Source organism: Oreochromis niloticus, linkage group LG3, assembly GCF_001858045.2.
Source record: "Oreochromis niloticus isolate F11D_XX linkage group LG3, O_niloticus_UMD_NMBU, whole genome shotgun sequence".
NCBI classification, from domain to species: Eukaryota; Metazoa; Chordata; class Actinopteri; order Cichliformes; family Cichlidae; genus Oreochromis; species Oreochromis niloticus.
Genome location: NC_031967.2, coordinates 73940876 through 73962589, shown reverse-complemented (window position 1 = coordinate 73962589; position 21714 = coordinate 73940876). Strand labels below are relative to the sequence as shown.

Genomic DNA, 21714 nt, shown 5'->3' with positions numbered 1-21714 from the left:
CCAGTATGACACGCTGACCAGCACAGAGGAAGACCACCAGAAGCCTCTCCCACACCCACACTGCTCTCCTCCAGCTTATATCACCTCTGGAGGGTAATTGGTGGTAAACGAGGGCAGGTGAGCAGCAGGTGTGTCCTAAAGGAGAAGGCAGGGGCAGAGAGAAACAGGGGAGGGGCAATAAAGAAGGAGGAGGAGAGGGAGAGGACAACACCACGCCCACGCACTCCCACAGCCTCACAGGATGTAACATTTCTTTTCAATAAGTTTGCAAGAATTTAAAGCAAAGTGTCTTGATGTATGCTCAGTCATCCAGGTAGGTAAATCCCAGAACCTCCTGTGGTTCTGGGATTCAGGTTGATTCTGTTCATCTGGACGTAGCATTTTCAGTGAGAGAAACGTTTCATCACTCATCCAAGTGACTTCTTCAGTCACCATCTTACAATGCTGTGATTCCAGCCATTCCCCAACTCTCTGTGAATGGTACTCATGGCCATTGATCAGTGGTCTTTGATCAATGGTCATGAGAATTTGCATATTAATGAGGAAGGAACTGACCTCCCAGCCCATTGTTCCTTCAGTGGTGCTGGTTTCAGTCATTATGCAAATGTACTGTTTATAAGATTGGGGAAACCTGCAGTCAGCTGAGACTGAAGAAGTCACTTAGATGAGACGCTACGTCTAGATGAACAGAATCAACTTTTGGAATATAAAGCAAACTTTTTCACTCATCATTTGTGTTTTTTGTTTATATTTATTATGAGTTAAGAAAGAAATTAATGAGTTTTATAATGAGGCTGTAACATAACAAAATCTGGACCAAGTGAAGCACTTTGAACACTCTCCAGATGTACTGTGAAAACTGAACCTCTCTATCTCATTTACTTTCTCTCATTTGTTTTTGTTTTTTTAAAAACTTAGTCGCAGTTAATAAACGATCATCATGGTGTTCTTTTGGTTGTATGACAGTAAAGTAAGTATTGGTCTTTGCGAAATGGATTGTGTTGTTAATCTGTGTCACAGACTGACTTTAACTGTGTGGTCATCCAGTTTCCTGTTTCTGATGCACCTCCAGGTTCTCAAGTTTAACTGGAGAGCTGTTACCTTTAAAGCACACACACACACACACACACTAAATTGAAAACTATTTTACTGTGTTTAATAAAGGTTTATTTAAAAATCACAGTACCTTTTAAGAAGTTTAATTCACTCTGTTATTTTTTTCTAACACTGAACTGCCTCCTCCCAAGATTCAGATGTAGAGTCTAGTTTAGTTTTCATTTCAAAATTCTGATAAAATCTTCAGTCATTAGTTAACATTTGTTTAGACTCAAATTTTAAATAGATTTAAATGAACCATGTGGATTTTCTGTATTTCACAGTGTATTTTAAAAACATGAACATATTTCATGTTTTGGTATGTTTGTATGTGAAACCACAGCAACTACTTCCCCCTCCTGTTTCCACTGAAGTGATGTCGGAAGTGTCAGTGACATTTCCCAGCACAGAGGTGATAATAGTGTACATGATGTAAAACCGAAAATATGACAGAGTGGCCGGAAACTCCTGACAGGTGTCATGGTCCCCGCACCTCGCCAGCTGACGTCAGTCAGACGCCTTGTTTTGTTTATTCTCCCTCTCTCGCCCCTGCTCTCTCTCTCTCTCTCTCCCCCGCTCTCTCTTTCTCCTGCTGGGGCGGAGCTCAGTGTGGGCTCCCGCCCCTGGCCCACCCACCTGGGGATGATCAGCACACCTGCCGCTGATTATGAATTAGAGCGCTACTTAAGATGGCAGACCTGCTCTACTCGTCGCTGGATCGTTGAGCCATCAGCGTCAGTCGCCCTATGTAACGCTTCCAGCTCTTCATAAATCACAGACGCTCAGAAAGGTTGGCTTTTCACGGTTTATTCTGCAGAAGACATAGAAAACACTTAACATGTGTCTTCTGGTGGTACCCACAATTGTAGCTCCCTCACAGTGCAAACGGGCCTTGTCTTGACAGACTTACAATTAACTTTTTAATAAAGAAAAGATGGAAAATAATAATTTCTCCCATTTTACAGTCTGTCACACCGAACTTGTATACAAAAAGAAATCTTATGACTTATAAAAATACATTTCACAACCGTATAAAACAAAATAACAGGATAACAGAAGTATCACCGGCTAAATATTTCCCTCTAGTGGACAAATTAACGGTAGCGCACTACATTTTCACTTGCTTGTGCTTTACAGACAAAATGACTGTTAACAAGCTCACGTACCTGAAGAAGACATAGAAAACACTTAACATGTGTCTTCTGGTGGTACCCACAATTGTAGCTCCTACAATGTACAACAACATCACAAAAAGCACAGAAAAACAGTAAGTCCAAATACATTTCCTGCAATGCACAGCAACCACTAGGGGGCCGACAAAGCTTACTGCCAAAGAGCATAAATACGGCAGAAACACTGTTTAACAGCAACCAGCCTTTGTTTTGGTTACACAGTAAAATTCTAACATCAATATAAACCTATATACATCGACATGTACAACATATGTAACAACATTCACACCAGAAACCATAAAAATGCCAGAGCCTTTCATTACAGAACTTACCCTCACAGTGCAAACGCGCGCTGTGAGGAGCGGAAGCCTTAGCAGCTTCTAAACGCTAGAGTGAGATCCGGTTTCTGGGTTTTCAAAATAAAATACAACAAAAATGATAAAATTCACACTTAAAATAATAATTAAGACCAGGTAAGTGCATGTTTTTCAGATGTATTTTTAACTCCGTTACACCTGCAACCTGCAAGTTTAATTCGTGAGTACGCCTGAACCTGGAAACTAACTGATTATCTGTATGTGTGTAGATTCCCCCTGGACCCGTTCCCTGTGCACTGTGACTGAGCGTGAGCCAGAGTGGTGGTGGAGAGAAGAGGAGCTGTTTGTGTTTGAGGAAGCCGTGTGGAAATCCTCCCCCTTGGACTCCTGCCCCTTTTACTCCTGGACCCTGGAACCCTGGCCCCTTTTCCCCAAACACCTTTGTATATATTGTAACGTTCTCAAGAACCAGATGTTTTGATCTCAGTTTGTCCGTTTATTCCGTAACACAGGCAAACGGGCCGTTAACTCAGGGGAGAGTGCCCTCGTACAATACCTCACTTCAGCCCCGTACAGTCACCCAACAACAAGGACCCCCCTCCCCTTCCTGCACACATTAACTCCCTTTTTCCTGCAGCACAACCAAACATGTATCTTAAAGAAATAACAACAGCGTGCAGAGATAACCAACCTGTCACTGTAAAATAACATTTAACCATCGTTACACTGCCCCCCCAGCAATAAGTTCCTCGTCCCCGAGGGAACAACACAGTCTCTGAGGCGGGGGGGTAGTCTACGTTCCCTTCTTGACCTCCTGAGCCCCTGGGGGGTAGACGGAGCTTTGGGGCTTTGAGGTGAAGAGCCCGAGGGAGGGGAATGCAGCTCCGGCCAGGGGTCCCTCTGTGCAGGGTCATGGGAGCTCTGTACATGTTCCCCGGGGAAGGAGGGGAGGGACTGTCCTCTATAGGGGGCCATCTGGTCTCTGTGCAGTGCCACTTTCCTCCCTCTAGGAGGCAACTGCACCCTGTAAACAACTTCCCCCACTCGTTCCAGGACGCTGCAGGGCCCCACCCAGCTGCTATCCAGTTTAGGGCACCGTCCTTTCTTTCTCTTTGGACTGTAGACCCACACCAGCTCCCCAGCACGGAAGTGCCTCCCCTTAGTAGTGATGTCATAATTCCTCTTTTGGCGCAGGCCTGCCTTCGCCAGCTGTTCCCGGGCGTAGGAATGGGCAGAATCCAGCCGGTTCTGCAGCTTCCTTGCGTAGTCCCGGCCTGGTGGCACCTCTGGCGCGTCTGGGGCCTCCCAAAAGCCAGCTCGGCAGGAGTTCTCTGCTCTCTCCCTAACATGAGCAGGGCAGGTGTACATTGGGTGGAGTCTTGCACTGCCGACCTGTAGGCCATGAGGGTAAGGGGAAGATGGTAGTCCCAGTCCTGTTGGTGTTCTGAGGTAAGGATAGCTAACTGCTGGGCCAGCGTCCTGTTAAACCTTTACACCAGTCCATCACTTTGGGGGTGAAGTGGGGTGGTGCGGGTCTTCTTAATCCCAAGGCGTTCGGACATGGCAGCAAATACCTTGGACTCAAAGTTACGCCCCTGGTCACTGTGGAGGGTCTCTGCTGTTCCAAAGCGGCTGAACATCCCCTCCACTAATACATCAGCGACAGTCTCAGCCTCCTGATCTGGGATGGCATATGCTTCCGGCCACTTGGTAAAATAGTCCATGGCCACAAGGACATAGCGGTTTCCTCTGTCTGTAAGAGGAAATGGGCCCATGACGTCCACAGCTACTCGCTCCATTGGAGCTCCTGCTGGTTGCTGCTGAAGCTGAGCCCGGGACTGGTCCTGTGGCCCTTTGTGCGAGGAACATGCATCACAGCTGCGGCAAAAGTCTTCCACATCCCTCCACTGCTGACCCCAGTAGTAGCCCTGGCGCAGGCGGCGTAGGGTCTTGGAGACCCCAAAGTGGCCGGAGCCAGTGCTCCCATGGCAGGCTTCCAGCACAGCTGACCTTGGCACCACAACCTGCCACCTCTCCTCCCCTGTGGCGGGATCCTTCCAGGCACGCTCCAACACCCCCTCCTTCAGCCTGAGAGCATTAAACTTGGCCCACAGCCCCCTGGTACAGATGGAAAACCCAGTGACCTCATCCCAAAGGGGTCGCTCCTCCCTCTCCAGCCACTGCAGGACTGGCAGCAGGTCAGTGTCTTGTTCCTGCCGTGCCCTCCACTCCGCTGCATCCACCACCAGAAGAGCCCTGCAGGCAAGCTGTGTTGCTCCGTCCATTGTTTTGAGTTCCCGCTCTGTCTCCTCTCGCTTCTCACAGTAACGGCAGCCAGCTGCAGCACATGGGCGGCGAGAGAGGGCGTCTGCGTTAGAATGGTGCGTCCCTGCTCTGTGCTCCACAGTGAAATTGAAGGCCTGGAGCTCCTCCAGCCAGCGAGCCACCTGTCCCTCTGGCTCCCTGAAAGACATCAGCCACTGGAGGGCGGCATGATCAGTTCTGATAACGAATGATGTGCCACATAGGTAGTACTTAAAGTGTCTTACCCCTGCCACCATGGCCAGCACCTCTCATCGTGCGACACAGTAGCGCCGCTCACTCCTGTTCAGGACCTGGCTGAAGTACGCCACCACCTTCTCACCGTCCGGCCCGACCTGCGACAACACAGCTCCCAGCCCCACATTGCTTGCGTCAGTGTCCAGGACAAAAGGCAGGGTGGGGTCAGGGGGGGCGAGGACTGGGGACTCTGTCAGCGATCTGCGGAGGGTGTTGAATGCCTGCTGACAGTCCTGGGTCCAGATGAAGTCACGGTCCTTCTGCAGCAGGCGGAAGAGTGGTGCAGCTATAGAGGAAAAGCCCTTCACAAACCTCCTGTAATAAGAAGCCAGTCCTAGGAAGCTTTTGAGCTGTTTCTGGTCCGCTAGTGTGGGCCACTCAGTAATGGTGTGAATTTTTTCCTCGAAAGTGCTGATGCCCTCATGACCCAGCTTGTGGCCCAGAAACTCCACCTCCCTCCTCATGAAGTGGCACTTGTCGGGGTGCAGCTTCAGGCCTGCAGCTGCCACCCTCCCCAACACTTGTCTCAGGGCATCCAGGGCAGCATCAAAGGAGCTCCCGTGTACTAGAAGGTCATCCTGGTAGACCAGGCACCGTTGCCGTGGGACACCAGCCAGCACACTGTCCATAAGCCTCTTGAAGGTAGCAGGAGCGTTGCAAAGACCAAAGCTCAGGACTTTGAACTGCCATAGTCCCCTGTTGGTGCAGAAGGCTGTCTTCGGTCTGGACTCAGGGGACAGTGGCACCTGCCAGTAGCCACTCCGCAGGTCCAGGGTGGAGAACCAGGAGGATCCGGCTACTAAATCGAGAGACTCGTCAATCCTGGGAAGGGGGTAAGAGTCCTTTTTTGTCACTTTGTTGAGTGGTCTGTAGTCCACACAGAAACGCATCCTCGGGCTGTTTTTCTTAGGCACCATCACCACAGCGGAGGCCCACGGGCTATCAGATGGCTCTATGGTGCCCGCCTTCATCATTTCACACAACTCTCTGTCAGCAGCCTCCTGATGAGCCAGGGGCAGGCGGCGGGGGCGCACTTTAATAGGCTGGGCATCCCCGGTCTCAATGACGTGCTCTAGCAAGTGTGTCAAGCCAACATCACTTTCTTTCAGGGCAAAAATGTCTCCAAACTCTTTTAGTACCTGCCATAGACTCTCTTGCTGCTGTGGAGTCAGCCCCTCACAGTTCTTTGACCAGATGCTCCTCACTGCTGAGAGCCTCTCCTCCTCCCCCGCTTGCTGCTCTGCTGGCGGGTATGCGGGGGTCTCCGAGGTGGAGGTGGACGCTGCGGCAGATGCCGGGCAGACCGGGGGAGGAATAAGCTGCACCTTCTTCCCATCGGGGAGTATTAGGAAGCCTTTGCCCAAGTCCAGTACACCACCAATGGCTCGCAAAAATCCAGCCCAAGGATGCAGGCGTCCTGCACGTCAGCCACCCAGGCAGCATAAGGCACACCGAGGTCTCCCACCTTAAACTGGAACACTCCCCTCCCTCTAATTGGGGCCAGATCCCCGGTCACAGTCTTAAGTCGCACATTAGTTGGTTGCACAGCAGCTCCGGTTGGGACGACATCGGGTCGGACCAGCGTTGCATTGGACCCCGTGTCCAGAGGGCTGTACAGGACACCCCCGCAATCATCACTGGAACATGGCAAAAGTCGCCAACCTGGGTCCAGCCCACAGCGATGACCGCACCGGGTGGAAATGGCGGTGGTGTGGGGATGTCGTTCTCCCTGACCCGTGTACTCCCACTTACACGGGCCCGTGGGCGTTTCCCTGAACCGCTGCAAGCTTGGGGCACTGCCTGATGAGGTGTCCGACTTGTCCACATCCCCAGCAGCTCTGTGGTCGGCGGCGTGGGCCAGCCCGAGGGGAAGGCGACTGCAGAGCAGCCGTCTGAACCAAACTGCACAGGCCCGCTGGCATCTCCATCTGCTCCACAGGTGCTGACATAGCCCTCACCACGTGTGTCCTCAGCGCCCCCAGAGGATCCTGAAAGCATCTCCCTCTCCAACGCTAGCTCTAGGGCTGCACTGAGTGTGGCCGGTCGAGCAAGCTGAGTTTGCATACGGAGCTCTTTAGGGCTCAGGGCCTGCAGGAACTGGTCCCGAGTTAACTCCGCCTGCACTGATGGTGGCATGCTGTCATACGCCCTCCGGCAAAGACACTCGACTTCATGGGCCAAAATGCGAAGGGGCTCTCCTGGCAATCTGCGTCTGTTGTGGAACTCCGACCTCAGCAGCACCGGCTGGTTATACTGCCTGAAATGTCTCTGAAGTGCCCCAACCAGAGCATTATAATCTCCCCTTTGCTCCTCGGTCAGCAGCAGCAGGCATGCAGCTGCATCCTCACACAGGCACAAAGCCAATTGGAGAGCTTTATGTTCCTCAGACCAGCCAGCTGCAACAGCTAACAGCTTAAACTGTGCAATAAACACTTCCCATGGCGTCTTGCCGCTGAACTTAGGCGTTTTTATGTTCGCTGCAGCTTGCTGGGCGCCGCCATGTTTGTTTACATCACGTGACGGCGCGCCAAGCGAGGTCAACTCCCTCCCACCGGAATCGCGGCCACGGTGCGAAAAGTTCCCGAGCCTAGTCAAACCTGGAGAAAATCCAGCCTCAGCAGACAGCCTCAGCAGACAGCCGCAGCGCCGTTTCCCTCACTCTATGGGCAGGCGAGTGCGGACGATCCTCCCTCTCCTCTTGTCCGGCAACATCCTCGGGTCTCGTGACGGTCAGCGTCGCCAGCAACAGGGTGTCGGGAGTTTTAGTCATTTTTTCTTCACTTCTGACACCAGTGTAACGTTCTCAAGAACCAGACGTTTTGATCTCAGTTTGTCCGTTTATTCCGTAACACAGGCAAACGGGCCGTTAACTCCGGGGAGAGTGCTCTCGTACAATAGCTCACTTCAGCCCCGTACAGTCACCCAACAACAAGGACCCCCCTCCCCTTCCTGCACACATTAACTCCCTTTTTCCTGCAGCACAACCAAACATGTATCTTAAAGAAATAACAACAGCGTGCAGAGATAACCAACCTGTCACTGTAAAATAACATTTAACCATCGTTACAATATATTTCACTGTGGAGAGCACTGTAAATAAATTCACTCTTGTTTGAAGGAGTTTGTGGTCTGCGCCTGAGTCTGCTTCGCTAGCCTTGACAACAGGTTTAAAGAAAACTTCTCACGATGCTTCATGGGAAATAAGAACTCTCTTCCTTTAACGCACATTGTACAATAACAGATCTGTTTCCATCTACAGTGACATCCTCAGAATCCAGTTTTTCAATAACACCCGGACATGAAACTTTATTGCATTATTTTGGAGAACACTGACACTGACCGTCTGATTGAAGATAAATTTGGACCATTTTAGCTCTCGATCATGGCTCCATGTCGGCTGGGAACTTAGGGCTGCCTGCATTTGGACCCTTAAATGACATTCAGTACTTTATGAGCTCATCCAGTGTTTTACTAATTTAAAAGAAAGAAAAAGCAACAAAATCTAAGATAATCTGAAAAAAATATCAGCTAAAAAGATGTAGTGGCTGAAGCAGCCCAACACAGAAACACAGAAATGAATATATATTTATATATATACACACACATGGGGCGGATCGCCCGACGCACGGGGTGGGGCTCTAACTCGCTAACGGAGATTTCCTGTGTTGATGCGGTTATGGCGTTAACGTCATTTTAACGAGATTAACACTGACAGCACTAATATATATAAGGATAAAGGCTGTCTGCAGAGCTAGTGTGACATACCTTTACGTGACAAAGCCTACAGGCAATCTAAGTTCAACCACCCCTCAGAAGGAAAGCAGTGTTGTGCTAACAACTTTTTGGGCCATTTGCGCGAGCTAGCAATCATTGCAGTGGATGCGGCTTTCTATGTGCAAGGGTCTACTGCAGATTGTGTTCGATACTTTGACGTAACAGTCCACTGCCTTCTCTCTGAAACAGTTCCATAGCTCTAAATAAGGGTGGAGTTAAGATAAAATATAGCGCAGATATTCTTTCATTTTGTTTTCTTGCAAGTCAAAATTGTGCCCCACAGCTGAAACCTACATTTCAAAAGGAATAATTTCGAATTTGAAGGCGAATAATTTCATTTTACAGTTTTTACAGTTTAGCAAGAGCTCAGACAATAAATGGCGAGTGTTGGCGTCAGCCATGCCAACTACAGATGACCGCAGCAGCCTGCTTGAGGATTTATATACAACACCCTTGAGATAAAATAAAAGACCGATGCACACAATCTTGCATGTCGAGTGTTCGTTTTTATTGTCCAGACTGTTTCTGTAGCACCTTTTCAGCTGCCGCCTCCTGCTTCACACCACACACTCTTCTGTCCTGACAACCTAAGAAGAAGAAGACGATCATCAGGAAGATGACGACGCAGCTGGTGTGATTTAAACCAAAGTAGACTCACACCATGATAAATGATGTGCAGTGTTAATACCTCAACCCTCCATTTTAATTTCCACAGTTTTGGTCAGACCTCAGACAGATTTTTATGACAAGAACCTCAAATCAACAGTTTTTTCTTTTTGCTAATTTCAGCTTGTGAATTCTGGATCTTGTCAAAGAGTGATGCTGAAACTTAATGTATGATGATATGAGAAAAAAATGCAGACACATGAAGTATGCAATAAATGTACAACATTTAAATTACAGCCGATTAGAAAATGATGGCTTTGTTCTGCATGTGAAATGTGTCGCACCAGCAATAAAGGCAAACAGGAAATACTCAGGGTTCATGCTACAAGTGTGGTCAATGCGTGTTTCCGTATCTTCAACATTAAACTGAGAGGATATAACGACTCAAACAGTTTTTCCTGCTCTAAGCTGAAACCTGCAGAAACACAGGTGAGTCCTACTGCTTGCTCATCCTTTACCTTTATCCTTAACCTAGAAGTAAAATGCTGGATCTGAGAGGACACTAATACATTCAACACCCAAAAGTCTAATAATAAGTAAATACAGTAATCTGTCCTCAAAGTAACAAATGGATGAGTTTTGATCAGCTGAAAGAAGGCAGCCCTAGAAACTTGTTTAACGTGTGAGTTATACTGATCATGAATCAGTCCATGGTTTCTCTTTGTTACTGATTCATGTTGCTGAGTTATTGCTCTTATGTTCCTGTCCCGTGTTTAAGACACTGAGTGGAGGAATTTATGTGTGTAATAATGAATTAAAACAAAGCTGGTGTTTGTGTTCCCACTCCTCCTTCTCAGACTGTGCTTAAAGTATTATTATGCCTAATATGACTCATGAGCGGAGCTGATTCATTCACAGATTTTTCACCTCATAAATATAGCATAACAGATCACTAATTCACTAATTTTTGACTCTAATTTTAAGGCCTCGGCTTTTTGCCTTTAGGGCTGCGAGAGGGTGCAAAGCACCTTGAGGCAACTGTTGTACTTTGGCGCTATATAAATAAAATTGAATTGAACAGCCACAGACAACAGTTGTGAAATTAACTGCGCATACAAACCATCAGAAACATGCTGCTATCCTCGCAGCTCGCCCAGCTCCAGTCAGACTGAAATAAATGCATCTTTGACAATGGTCCACTGTGGCCACAAGATGGCAGCAATGTAAAAGCTGGATGAACATTAATTGGCAGGTGAGGAGCTTTAAGACAGCGCTGTCTGTGATGAAAGGAAACAGATTGCTTTTCTTTGGTACGTCTTAATTTATTTCAAATTTTAATCTGACTTTACTTGATGAAACGCCACTCAGTGAATGAAAGGGCATGGGAAGCCCAGCCAAAAGAGAAGCCACTCCGCAATCGATCAGCAGATGCGCTACCTATCTGGTCTCCATGCTGCCTCTGCTGTACCAGCAATATCCTGCAGAAGGCTATGCTGTCAAAGCAGACCAACAGGACAGACATTAATGCAGCTGGTTTTGATGAGCAGGATGACTAAAACAGTTCAAGATAACATCAAAGAGCAGCAAAGAAGGAATGTAGTACTGATCCCCAAGCCTTTAGAAAAAAAATATGCAGTATAGATAAATCAAAGATCCACATCCCCGAAAAGTTCAGATCAAAGACAGATTTTCATGGAGGTGGAAATGCTCTGTGCTGCTGCTTTGCTTTGCTTCCAGATTGCATGCTTTAAATTTTACATCTTGTTGAAGAGTTATTGCTATAAGTTATAAGAAAAAAGTGCAGACACATGACTGATAAGAAAAAGACGCGTCTGTTTCCTGTGAATACAAAGCTGCAAACACAAAGAGGAAATGGTTGCATGTTAGGAGTGTGATCACTGTGTGTTTCATGATCTGCAAGAATATCATTAGACTGAGAGGACATAACGACTCGAGCAGCTTTCCCTGCTCACTGAAAATTGCAGAAATACAGGTGAGTCTTGCTAGTTGCTCTGTGGGCACAGGTGTTTCTTCCAAAAACTTCATGTACAGTTATCTGAACAGTTGAACTAAAAGCTCTGCTCATATGTTCTGAGAAAAGATTAAAAAATGTTTTAACAGTTGAGATGCAGTATTATAAAAACATGAATGCTACGGACATAAAATTAGGATCTGAAATTGAACATTTGATACTTCATTCAAAAATAACCGTAGTTTCACATCAAAAATTTTCATCTTTTTCATCATCTGTGATAAAACATAAATATTAAACATTCACTGTTTTCTTTCTTTCTTCCACATCAAAATATTTGGTTATGACTTAATGTAAAATACAAATGTTTCCTTGATTTTCAGTGTAAGGCATGAAGATCTGAACCAGTGTGAAACTTTGTCCATTTTATGTGACAGCTTAACATCTTGCTCAGATTCAGATATCATCATATAGACTATGGAGCAATGCCATGTTACAATCTCTTTGTAAAACAACATGAGGAAGTGAATAATTGGTCTTTGATTAACACTAAACTCTATCAAGCCAGACACTTTGAAAGACGGATCTCAATGAAAAGGATTTATTTTTCAGCTTCAGGAACATGGTTGACCCAAAAAACATGACTTCGCCCTTGAACGAGACCTGTGATCTCGTCGGCACATCAGTCAACCCGTTCTTTATGCTGGGCTACAGTCTGTTGTTTGTGGTAAGTTTCAAATCTTCAGATTGTTAAATTTCTAACAGTGCACAAAGGATCTCTGTGCATGTGCTAAATTCCTGTTCTCCATGCTCCGTGTCTGTTCAGGTGGGTTTACCCCTCAATGGCTTGATCCTGAAGTTTTACTTTTGTGGAGCTCAGCAGCAGGCATCAAGCAGCTTGATGGTCTACCTGAAAAACCTGACAGCTGCTGACTTCCTGCTCTGCCTCTCTCTGCCAATCCGCATCAGCCACTATGGTGGCACATCAGTCATTGCTTGGCAGCTCTACTGCAGCTTTGGAGCTTCTGCCTTGTTCCTCAACATGTACGCCAGCATCATATTTATGTGTTATGTAGCTGCCAACAGGTAAGGAGCCTTTACTGATATTGACTACAAAAAGTGTTAATGACCACTAACCCTGTGTTCCTGACTAAATTATGAATGTGTATACACTGTCGCACCCAATGTGACCCTGTGTCCTCTATTGAGATTTACTGCCAGCTAAATTCTCTCTTGCATCACTTCCTCCAAGGAACAGGCACATGTTGTATTTGAACAGGATTTAATGCAAAAAAATCTGAAACTCAAATGATACAAAATACAGAAATGTCACATAAACACAAGGTTGGATTGGAAGTCTTTCTATTGACATATAAAACACATCATACAGTTCAAATCACTTTAATAATATCATATACCCTGTCTGACAATTGAACACAAGTAAGAAACTTAATCATATTGCCACTCAAAGGGATTTAATACAGTGGATGGCTTTAGATTGGAAGGAACAACCATCTTGCTTCACTCATGAGCAAGCAACTTCCTATCACACTTCTTCTAATAACTAATTGGCTCAACATAGCAAACTGTGCAAACCTTTCTACATTTGTAATTCCTGTAACTCCTGAACCTTTGCTCAATTAAAAGAATTCCAACAGTTCCTGAAAGCAGCAACTCAGTGATATTGGGTTCAGTATGGTAATCTCAGGTACTGTGTTGCAGCACCCCCGTGAAGATGAATGTTGGTTGAGAAAATAGAGAGTGAGTGTGATGGAATTCTACAGAAAACAGGCATTTATTCAGGCATTTGGATTATTTTTTTTAAATACTGGCTTATTTTGACAGTTTGCTGTTTTGTTTTCTGTGTTTCTTGCCGAGATTTGGATGTGGTGCCCTGTCTGGGATTACTGTAATGATCCTAATATCACTGAAAAAGCACAGAGTTGATGCTTTCAGGAACAGTTGGGATTTTTCGATCGCGCCAATGGTTGAAAGTTACGGTAATTTGACCTAAAATGCCAGATTTGGCTCCACTGTGACTAATTAGTGAAGTTGGATGCTGTCTCCTTTGTCTTCTCTCTTCAGGTATCTGAAGATTGTCAGACCTTCAGGAACTCATGTCCTGCAGTCAGTACGAACTGCCAACATTGTCTCCATGGTCACCTGGGTTTGTCTCCTGGCTCCATCAGTTGCTTACAACATCCTGTTTTTCATCACCCAGAAACCTCTGACCTCTATCCCCAGACACTGTGGGCTCTTCTTTAGTGCATCAGTTAGCCTGATGTTTAAAATTATCCACACATTCTCTGCAATCATCTTCCTGTTGGTTTCCATATCCCTGGTCTTCTTCTACTACAGCACCTCCCGCAGGGTGTTGCAGGCACAGCAGAGTCAGCTGGCCTCCTCTGAGAAGCTGGTGAAGTCTCGCAGGAACATGCTGGTGCTGGTCAGCATCTTCTGTGTTTGTTTTGCCCCCTATCACCTGGTTCGAGTCCCATTTGTTTTTCTGTTGAACAGCTGCACTGTGGGTCCAGTGTTGTACTACCTGAAGGAGGCGGCCACCATGCTGTCAGTTTTCAACGTCTGCCTGGACCCTCTTGTTTACTTTTTCCTTAGTAAGACTTTTTGGGACAAAGTGAGAAAGGCATCCAGGAGAGCCAACATTCAACAAGCAAATACAGAGAGTCAGAGCACTGAGGTGAAACTGAGCATCATTAAATCAAGAGCAACAAGTCAAACCAGTGAGCTGTAAGGAAAAATTCAACTTATCACAAAGGTAGGATGAGATTTTATTCTGTTTTTCTTCTTTTTGTTTTGAGGATCAAATGAGCCTAGTAATCCCAATTCTTTATAAAGCACAGGAGTTTCTGCTGAGCTGCAGTACAAGACTGAAGTCAACCAAACAAACCTATTAGTACAACATGTGATTTAAAATGAATAATCTGAACCAGCCTATGATAAACGTCATACAAACAATGCATGGTGTTAACATAGTACCCCATAAATGCCAAAGCTGGCCAACTTGAGTTTCCCTCTACCAGGTGTCTGTTTCTGTAAAAAATGTTTTTGTACACACTATATTTTAATATATTTTGCTGATATGAAGACTAGGCAATAAGTCAGGTAAAAAAGTAGAAATGTGACAATTAAATATTTTCTGAGTTTTTACTCTTTTACCCTCGAGTCACCTCAAACACTGTGACCAGCATTCATCTACAGGCTGTCAGATTGCTGTTTATCTCATAATGATAAACGTTAATGTACCAGGCGAAACATTCACAGCTATTCCCTCTGGAGGAAGTTAGGCTTGAGGTGAGGAGAAAGATTATGTTGTGGAAACAACATAAAAACACAATATTGTTAGTTAAAGACCTTAGTACAATACATACCCCAACCATCACCGTTGAACAAACACTTGGCGACTTGGGGAAGGAACCCCCCCTTTTAACAGGAGGAAACCTCTGGCAGAACCAGACTCAGGGAGGGACGACCGGTTGAGGGTTAGGGGAGGAAGACAAGACAAAAGACACGCTGTGGAAGAGAGTCAGAGATTAATAATATGAGATTTATTTTTATGCCAAGTTTAGAACACTTTTTACTCCTCTTTATCAATTAAATAAACAAGACAAATGCATGAAATTCAGATTGTAACTGCATCGCAATGAACTGTGCGTGTTTTCCCGTATGTTTTTAGTTTCAATATGTTGTCCATGTAAAGCAGCTACTTCCTCCTGCTATTCCTGTGTGAGGCTCACAGTGCTGATAATACAGTATGTCTATGTATGTGTATATATATCCGCTAAAACTGGTGGATATAAATCTTCACCTCCAAGTCCGTTCACATACAAGAGGAAGGGGAGTGAGTGGAAGTTGGCCTTAAACACACCATTTATTTCCATGGAAACAAACACAGCCAGAATTTCAAATACAGTTTAAAATCCCCCCTATACAATAAAAAGAGTGTTCTCAATACGCTAAAAACCCTGCCGGCAGGAATAACTATATACTATCAAAACCAAAAGCTAAACAAATGTTTCCCATATGCTAAAATTCCCCCCCACAGTCCTATAATCCCACGGTCCAGCCACACTCGGGCAAATGTTCCTTATCTGACAGAGACAGGAGAGGAATTCCTCTTCCAGCCAGAAGACCAGGGAGGAGGCTCCTGTCTCCTCCGGACGGCGCGTCACCGTACAGTCCAGCCACTCTCCACACCTGAACACGGCCTCCCTCGTAGCACCGCCAGATGCAGGCAGAGGCGTACCCCTGCCCTGCTGTGGATTTCACGCGTCGCCTCCCACTGTCGCCGTCGGGCGACATTTTCTGGCCGTCAGGACTGGATAGCCGGGTTCCGCTGGCGGGTCGCCGAATGTCTCGTGGCACCCCACCGTCAAGCCGCAGGTCCTTCTTTACATATGCTTTATTAGGAAAATAAAGACAAAAATATGAAAAAATAGTTTACAAATTAAAAAAAAAAAAAAATGCGATAAGAATAACTTCTACCATCTACAAATAGTTACTATATACAGTAAATACACTCAGATAATTTTTCATGTGTGCATAAAGTGCAGTGGAAGCAATATTATACACACATATATTTTATCATGTATGTATTGTATGTGTGTATTGAGGAGTCTGACTGCTATCAGGTGTAACCAGGTAAGGCAGACTGTAAACAGTGTGACAAGCAATGGCTACTCCAACTCTCACTACGACAAGTGGACCAGTTAATGTGGGGATTATGGCCCCGTGCATATTTGGATGCAAGCTGGCGTCTCAGAAAAGGTTATGTGATTAATTCCTAGTTAAATATATTTTGCTGGGAACAAAAGACAAACAAACAAAAGACAAACAAACAAAAAGGAGAAAATGGCAAAGATGAGGAAAATTAAAGATTTGGAGGAGATTAAGCTGTCGCTTAACTAGTTGTCGACGGACGTCGAGCGGGTAGTTAAGCAACAAGGAATGTTAACGACTTTGATGGACCAAATCAAAGAATTAAAAAGCCTGATTAAGAAAAAAGATATGACAATCCAGCTCTTAGAAAGGAGAGTGGACGACTTAGAACACCATGCACGACTGGAGGACGTGATTATTACCGGTTTGGAAACCAAACACAAGAGCTACACAAGAGTTACTGAGACTGGGAGTGGTGTGAAGTCTGGAGGAGATGAGCCTCCGGTGGAGGAGCAACAAACATTAGAGCGTCAGGTAGTGGAGTTTTTTTGCGAGCAAAAAATTCCCCCTGCATAGCAACAACATAGCTGGGTGTTATACCCTTCCCAGAAAGAATGCCAGGGCACCTCCAGCAATACTAGCGAAATTTGTGAATTGAAAACACAAAATTGAGCTACTGAGGCAGTCCAGACAATTGAAAGGAAGTGGAGTATATTTGAATGAACATCTCACAAAAAGAACGCAGATATTGCCAGACAAGCCCGCATCATGCGTAAAGAAATTAAAATCCAAGCAACATGGACGAGAAACTGCAAAGTGATGATAAAGCTCAACGGAACACCAGAAGAAGCCAAGGTCGTAATGATCAGGGATCTTGGAGACTTGGACAAGGACAGGGGATGATTATACTGATGTGGATGGACGGCAGAAGGTCTGTTATGGTTACGTGTTTGGTAACAACTAGCCAAACTTAGTCCGTGAAAGACACCATTTCCAAATGTCGGATGGGGAAAATGGCAAGGTATGAGACGGCACACTGGAGGATTAGTGTGAAGCTGTAAGTCGGATATGCAACTGGGATACTAGTCCGACGGTGTTACCATTATGCGGGAAGACAAGACATAGGTCGGAGCCGCAGTTATGTATGGAGCGGAAAGAACTGTATAGGTATGGGTGGATTCCCAAAATATGCTGTGACGTGTATGGATGTTAATGGGTATTTCATAAGGACAACAGACATTTGAAGAATACTCAATCACAATGACTGAAGATTCAGATCATAAACTACATGATTTTAAAGTTAATATCGACCCAGAAAGGAATGTACTTAATGCAATTAATGTTACATGCGAGTGTTATACTTAGGAACAATTTAGGGATAATGTTGACATAGGCAACACATTTTCATTAATTCATTTCAATCGTAGAAGCCTCTATAAAAGTTTTGTTTTGATCAATGATTTTTTTGAACACTCTGAAAGGCAAGTTTAAAGTGATAGCACTATCGGAAACATGGATAGATGAGGAAAGGGGTTGGGACTTTCACATTGATGGTTATGAATTATATCATATAAATAGATCTAATAAGAAAGCAGGAGGTGTGGCACTTTTTGTTGATAGTGATTTGAAATGTAAACAAATTGAATATATGTCTGTGGCTATTGATGATTTAATGGAGTGTGTGACAGTAGAAATAGAAATGGAAAGAAAGAGTAATATAATTGTTACTTGTATGTATAGGAGGCCTGGGACACTGACAGAAACATTCACAGATATAGTGGAATATTTATTGAGCAAGGCAAAGGGAAAGAAGACATTTTGTATTTGCAGGGAATATAATATTCATTTTTTCAAAAGCGTCCAATCATAAGGCATCGTCAGATTTTTTGAGTTATTACTTGGAAGAGGATTGGAAGAGGATTATACCCTTACTAACCCTAGTAGAATAACTGAAACTTCAGCTATCTTAATCGATCATATTTTCATTAACAGATTGGAAAGCAACATTAGTGTGGTCTTGTCATAAATGACATAAGTGATCATTTACCTGTTTTTGTTACTTTAGATTATAAAATGACACAAAAGGAGGAAGTGTGTGTGGACAGATATATAAGGATTAGAAATGATGATGCAATAAATAAGTTCAGGCATGATCTTTTAAAAGACGATTGGAATGAGGTTTATGTAAATGACGTCAATGCTGCATACGAAGTATTCTTAAATACTTATTTGGTTATATAAGCAAAAGAAAAAGAAAATTATTGGTAAACCATGGATAACAAAAGGGCTAGAAAATGTGTGTAAAAAGAAAAAAACTGTATAGAGATTATATAAAACTTAGAACAAATCCTGCTAAAATGAAATAAAAAGTTTATAAAAACAAGTTAGGCTTTCTCATAAATAATACTAAGAAAGGATATTATAATACATTATTTTACGAAAATAAAAAGAATATTAAGGGTACTTGAAATATTAAAAAAAGTATTGGGTAATAAATATACATCTTTAAATTTGCCTGCTTACTTTAATAAAAAAAAATAAGGTTGTAAATGATATGAATGAAGTGGTAAATGAATTTAATTATTTTTTTGTAAATATCGGACCCAACCTGGCAAACCTAATTAGAAAACAGGATGATGCAGTACAGAATGAAGAATAGAAAGGCGTAGAGTGGTCTGTTCTTAGGGGATACCACTGAAAAAGAAACTATAGCTATTGTAACAAAGCCTAAAAATAATACGTCCACTGACTGTGATGGGTTAGACATGGTCATAATAAAAAAAGACTTTGGATTGTATAATCAAACCTCTGTTATATTTTTAATCTTTCGCTTTATTATGCTGTTATTTTTGTGCCACTATTCTGAGCGCATGTAAAAAAAAAATTGAGCGCACGTAAAAAAAGTTTGCAGGTGCAAGTGTCGCATTTTGAGGAAAAATTTATTTTGAGCGAAGAAAAGCTAAATTTGAGTGAACAAAATTCATTGCTGCGTGCAAAAAATGTATTTCCGTGTTTGCTATTATCCATACACACACACACAATAGCAGCCCCTCTCACTCAGTTTTTGCATTTGCGCTTGCTCGCAATGTGTTGGTTGCGCGCTCAACTCTTTCTGTACACCGTTATATTTGTGCCACAAAACCAGCCAATCACAGACTTGGATGCAAAAAAATCTGATTGGCTGTTCTGGTCTCCAATCAGATCGAAATGACGAAATGCAATATCCCAGAATCCATTTCGTCCAAAACTCAAACGAGGCAGTGGCGGAGCAACACAGAGTGGCGGAGTTTGAAATATTACTCTTTCTGGGTCACAAAATAAACTTTTAAGATATTTTCATGCGAGAATGGTGCTGTGTAAACTTCAAATGTCTGCTCAATTTATCAAGACATCACATATTTGCAAAAGTGCTCTAACGTTCTCGGAGATGCCTGTCAGTGGCGTGTCTAGAAATTTTGTTGGGGGGGGGGCAGGTAGGGGCACAGATTTGGAGAAGGGTGGCAGATGTAATTGGCAGATAATGTTAAAAAAAATTCCACCAACCGTTAACCATAATTCAATAACCCTGTAAACCTAATAACCGAATGCGCTTTTAACTCTTATTAGAATGAGATTTTAACCACTACGGTGCAAAGTTTTTAGATACTGCGCTGATAATGTACAAGAGATACAATCAGTGCTTTGTCAGTGTTTATTCAGCATTCAAGGACAGCAATATTTGCATAGTATTTTTACGGAAATATAGTGCACATATGTTTTGGGCAAAAACATTTTTGAATATTAAAATACAAACATTTTTAACATAAAATTGGCAAATTAGCCAATGCAAAACTTTATCTGCCTATTAAAAAAAGAAGATAATCTTCTTACAAACTGGTGTTTGATTTTGAAGCAGGAAAAAAGTGGGGAAACAAATGAAAAGACTAACATTTGAATGAAACCTGAAAGCAAGTAAATACTTTCTATGCTGCCTTATGGTAAACTTTGGTAATATTGATGCATAAAGAACAACACTGGCTGATGATGAAATACAGTCAGCTGGCATGGTGACACTGCCAGTATTAACCTGCAGGGCTGGACTGGGACAAAAAATTGGGCATTTTGACTAGAGACCGGCCCACCAGGTATTAAAGCCATAAAGCCTTTGAATGAAGACAAACGCTGTTGTGACAGTGATGTCTTGTTGTTATATGTATGATCTCTATACAATTTACGTCAAATAAAAACTTTGTTCGCAAGATTCAGATAATTATTTAATAAAAGCTAGATATTTTAAATGAGAATAAGAAAGAAAAGTATATCTTTGTGCCCCCCTTTCCCTGTTAATGCCCTACCTGGCCCCCTGGCAACACTTTGCTAGACCCACCCCTGCACAGTTATCAGCTGTCAGCTACTTAGAAAAGGATCCTGGTGTTATTTGTCTCTCAGAAACAGTTCATAACTTCCCTTCAACTCATTCATGTCACCTAAAAGGTAAACCTGTTTCTCCATCAGCTGTTCAGCTCTGATGATTCAGTAAGGACATCTCCTGGTTTCATCTGCATGTTTCCCTCTCACCACATATCCAAACTGATATCATGACCAGCAGCTTTTACAGCTGTGGCTCCAGCAAACATCAGCTGATACTAGAAATTATTATTAAATAAATTCTAACACCTGATCAAGCTTAAACGTGCTGCTGTTGTTTAGCGCGACATCCGCCGGTTTCCTGTTTCTGGCGCAAAGTGGGCGATAAAAAAAAAAGAGAGAAAAGCCGATCAGCTGATCATTGATCAGTTTCATGATTGAAGTAGGAACAGGAGAGGGAGGGGGGAGAATGAGAGAAGAAGAGACAGCTGTGCAGCGTAAACACAGAATAACTCCAGCTTTGTGTCTTTTTCATTGTAGCTGAAACTGTTCCTTTTCAGCTCAATACGAAACGTGTAATATTTTCTCTGAATGCGGGACGATTCGGTTTTTTACAGGACGGTTGGCAACTCTACTAACCTTATGAATAAAATAAAGTTCACTATTAGTAACATCACAGCACCCACCCAGCTGTATAGAAACGCCGTCATGCTAGCTAGTATGCAGTACGAGTTATTGTAACTGACTCTAAAAAGTCAGCATAACGAAAATAAACTCCACCTAAACTTGGTTTATATCTGACCCAGATAGACTGCAGGTCATAACTTCATACCTGAAGTTCAGTTCACCGCCTCGGGTCTCTCCTCCTCCTGCCTCCCCTTCCCTCATCCACCTGCTGCCTCTGTGGAAGCTCCGACATAGTGGCCACCAAAAAACTGAGTTATTTTTACACATCGGCCAGCATCTGGACAATCCAGCACCTCTCATTGTTCATGCCGTTACAAAACAAATAAATAAAGAAGTCATCCGCCCACCGGGCAAATGCCCGGTATGCTCGATGGCCAGTCCAGCAATGTTAACCTGTTAATCTGTCACCGAAAAATTGTTTTCTGCGGTGCCGTCTTTAATGCTTGGCTCTCCTACCTTTGCTAACATGATGCTCATAGTGCAGAAGCCGATGCTGCATTCACTTACA

At 44.0% G+C, this 21714-nt stretch overlaps 1 protein-coding gene across 1 annotated transcript; it reads left to right on the top strand.

Annotated features, from left to right (window-relative positions):
* Positions 1–12135: 12135 nt before the first annotated feature.
* LOC102080503 (P2Y purinoceptor 14-like) lies at positions 12136–15839 on the top strand. Its single transcript, XM_005464496.2, has 4 exons — positions 12136–12222; positions 12322–12581; positions 13581–14130; positions 15612–15839. The coding sequence occupies exons 1-4, from the start codon at positions 12136–12138 to the stop codon at positions 15837–15839; spliced, it is 1125 nt and encodes a 374-aa protein (XP_005464553.2).
* The last annotated feature ends 5875 nt before the right edge of the window (positions 15840–21714 follow it).

Coding starts and splice junctions, on each gene's coding strand:
- LOC102080503 (XM_005464496.2), top strand. CDS start 12,136: ATGACTTCGCCCTTGAACGAGACCTGTGATCTCGTCGGCACATCAGTC. Junction 12,223..12,321: donor GCTACAGTCTGTTGTTTGTG/GTAAGTTTCAAA, acceptor GTGTCTGTTCAG/GTGGGTTTACCCCTCAATGG. Junction 12,582..13,580: donor TGTTATGTAGCTGCCAACAG/GTAAGGAGCCTT, acceptor TTCTCTCTTCAG/GTATCTGAAGATTGTCAGAC.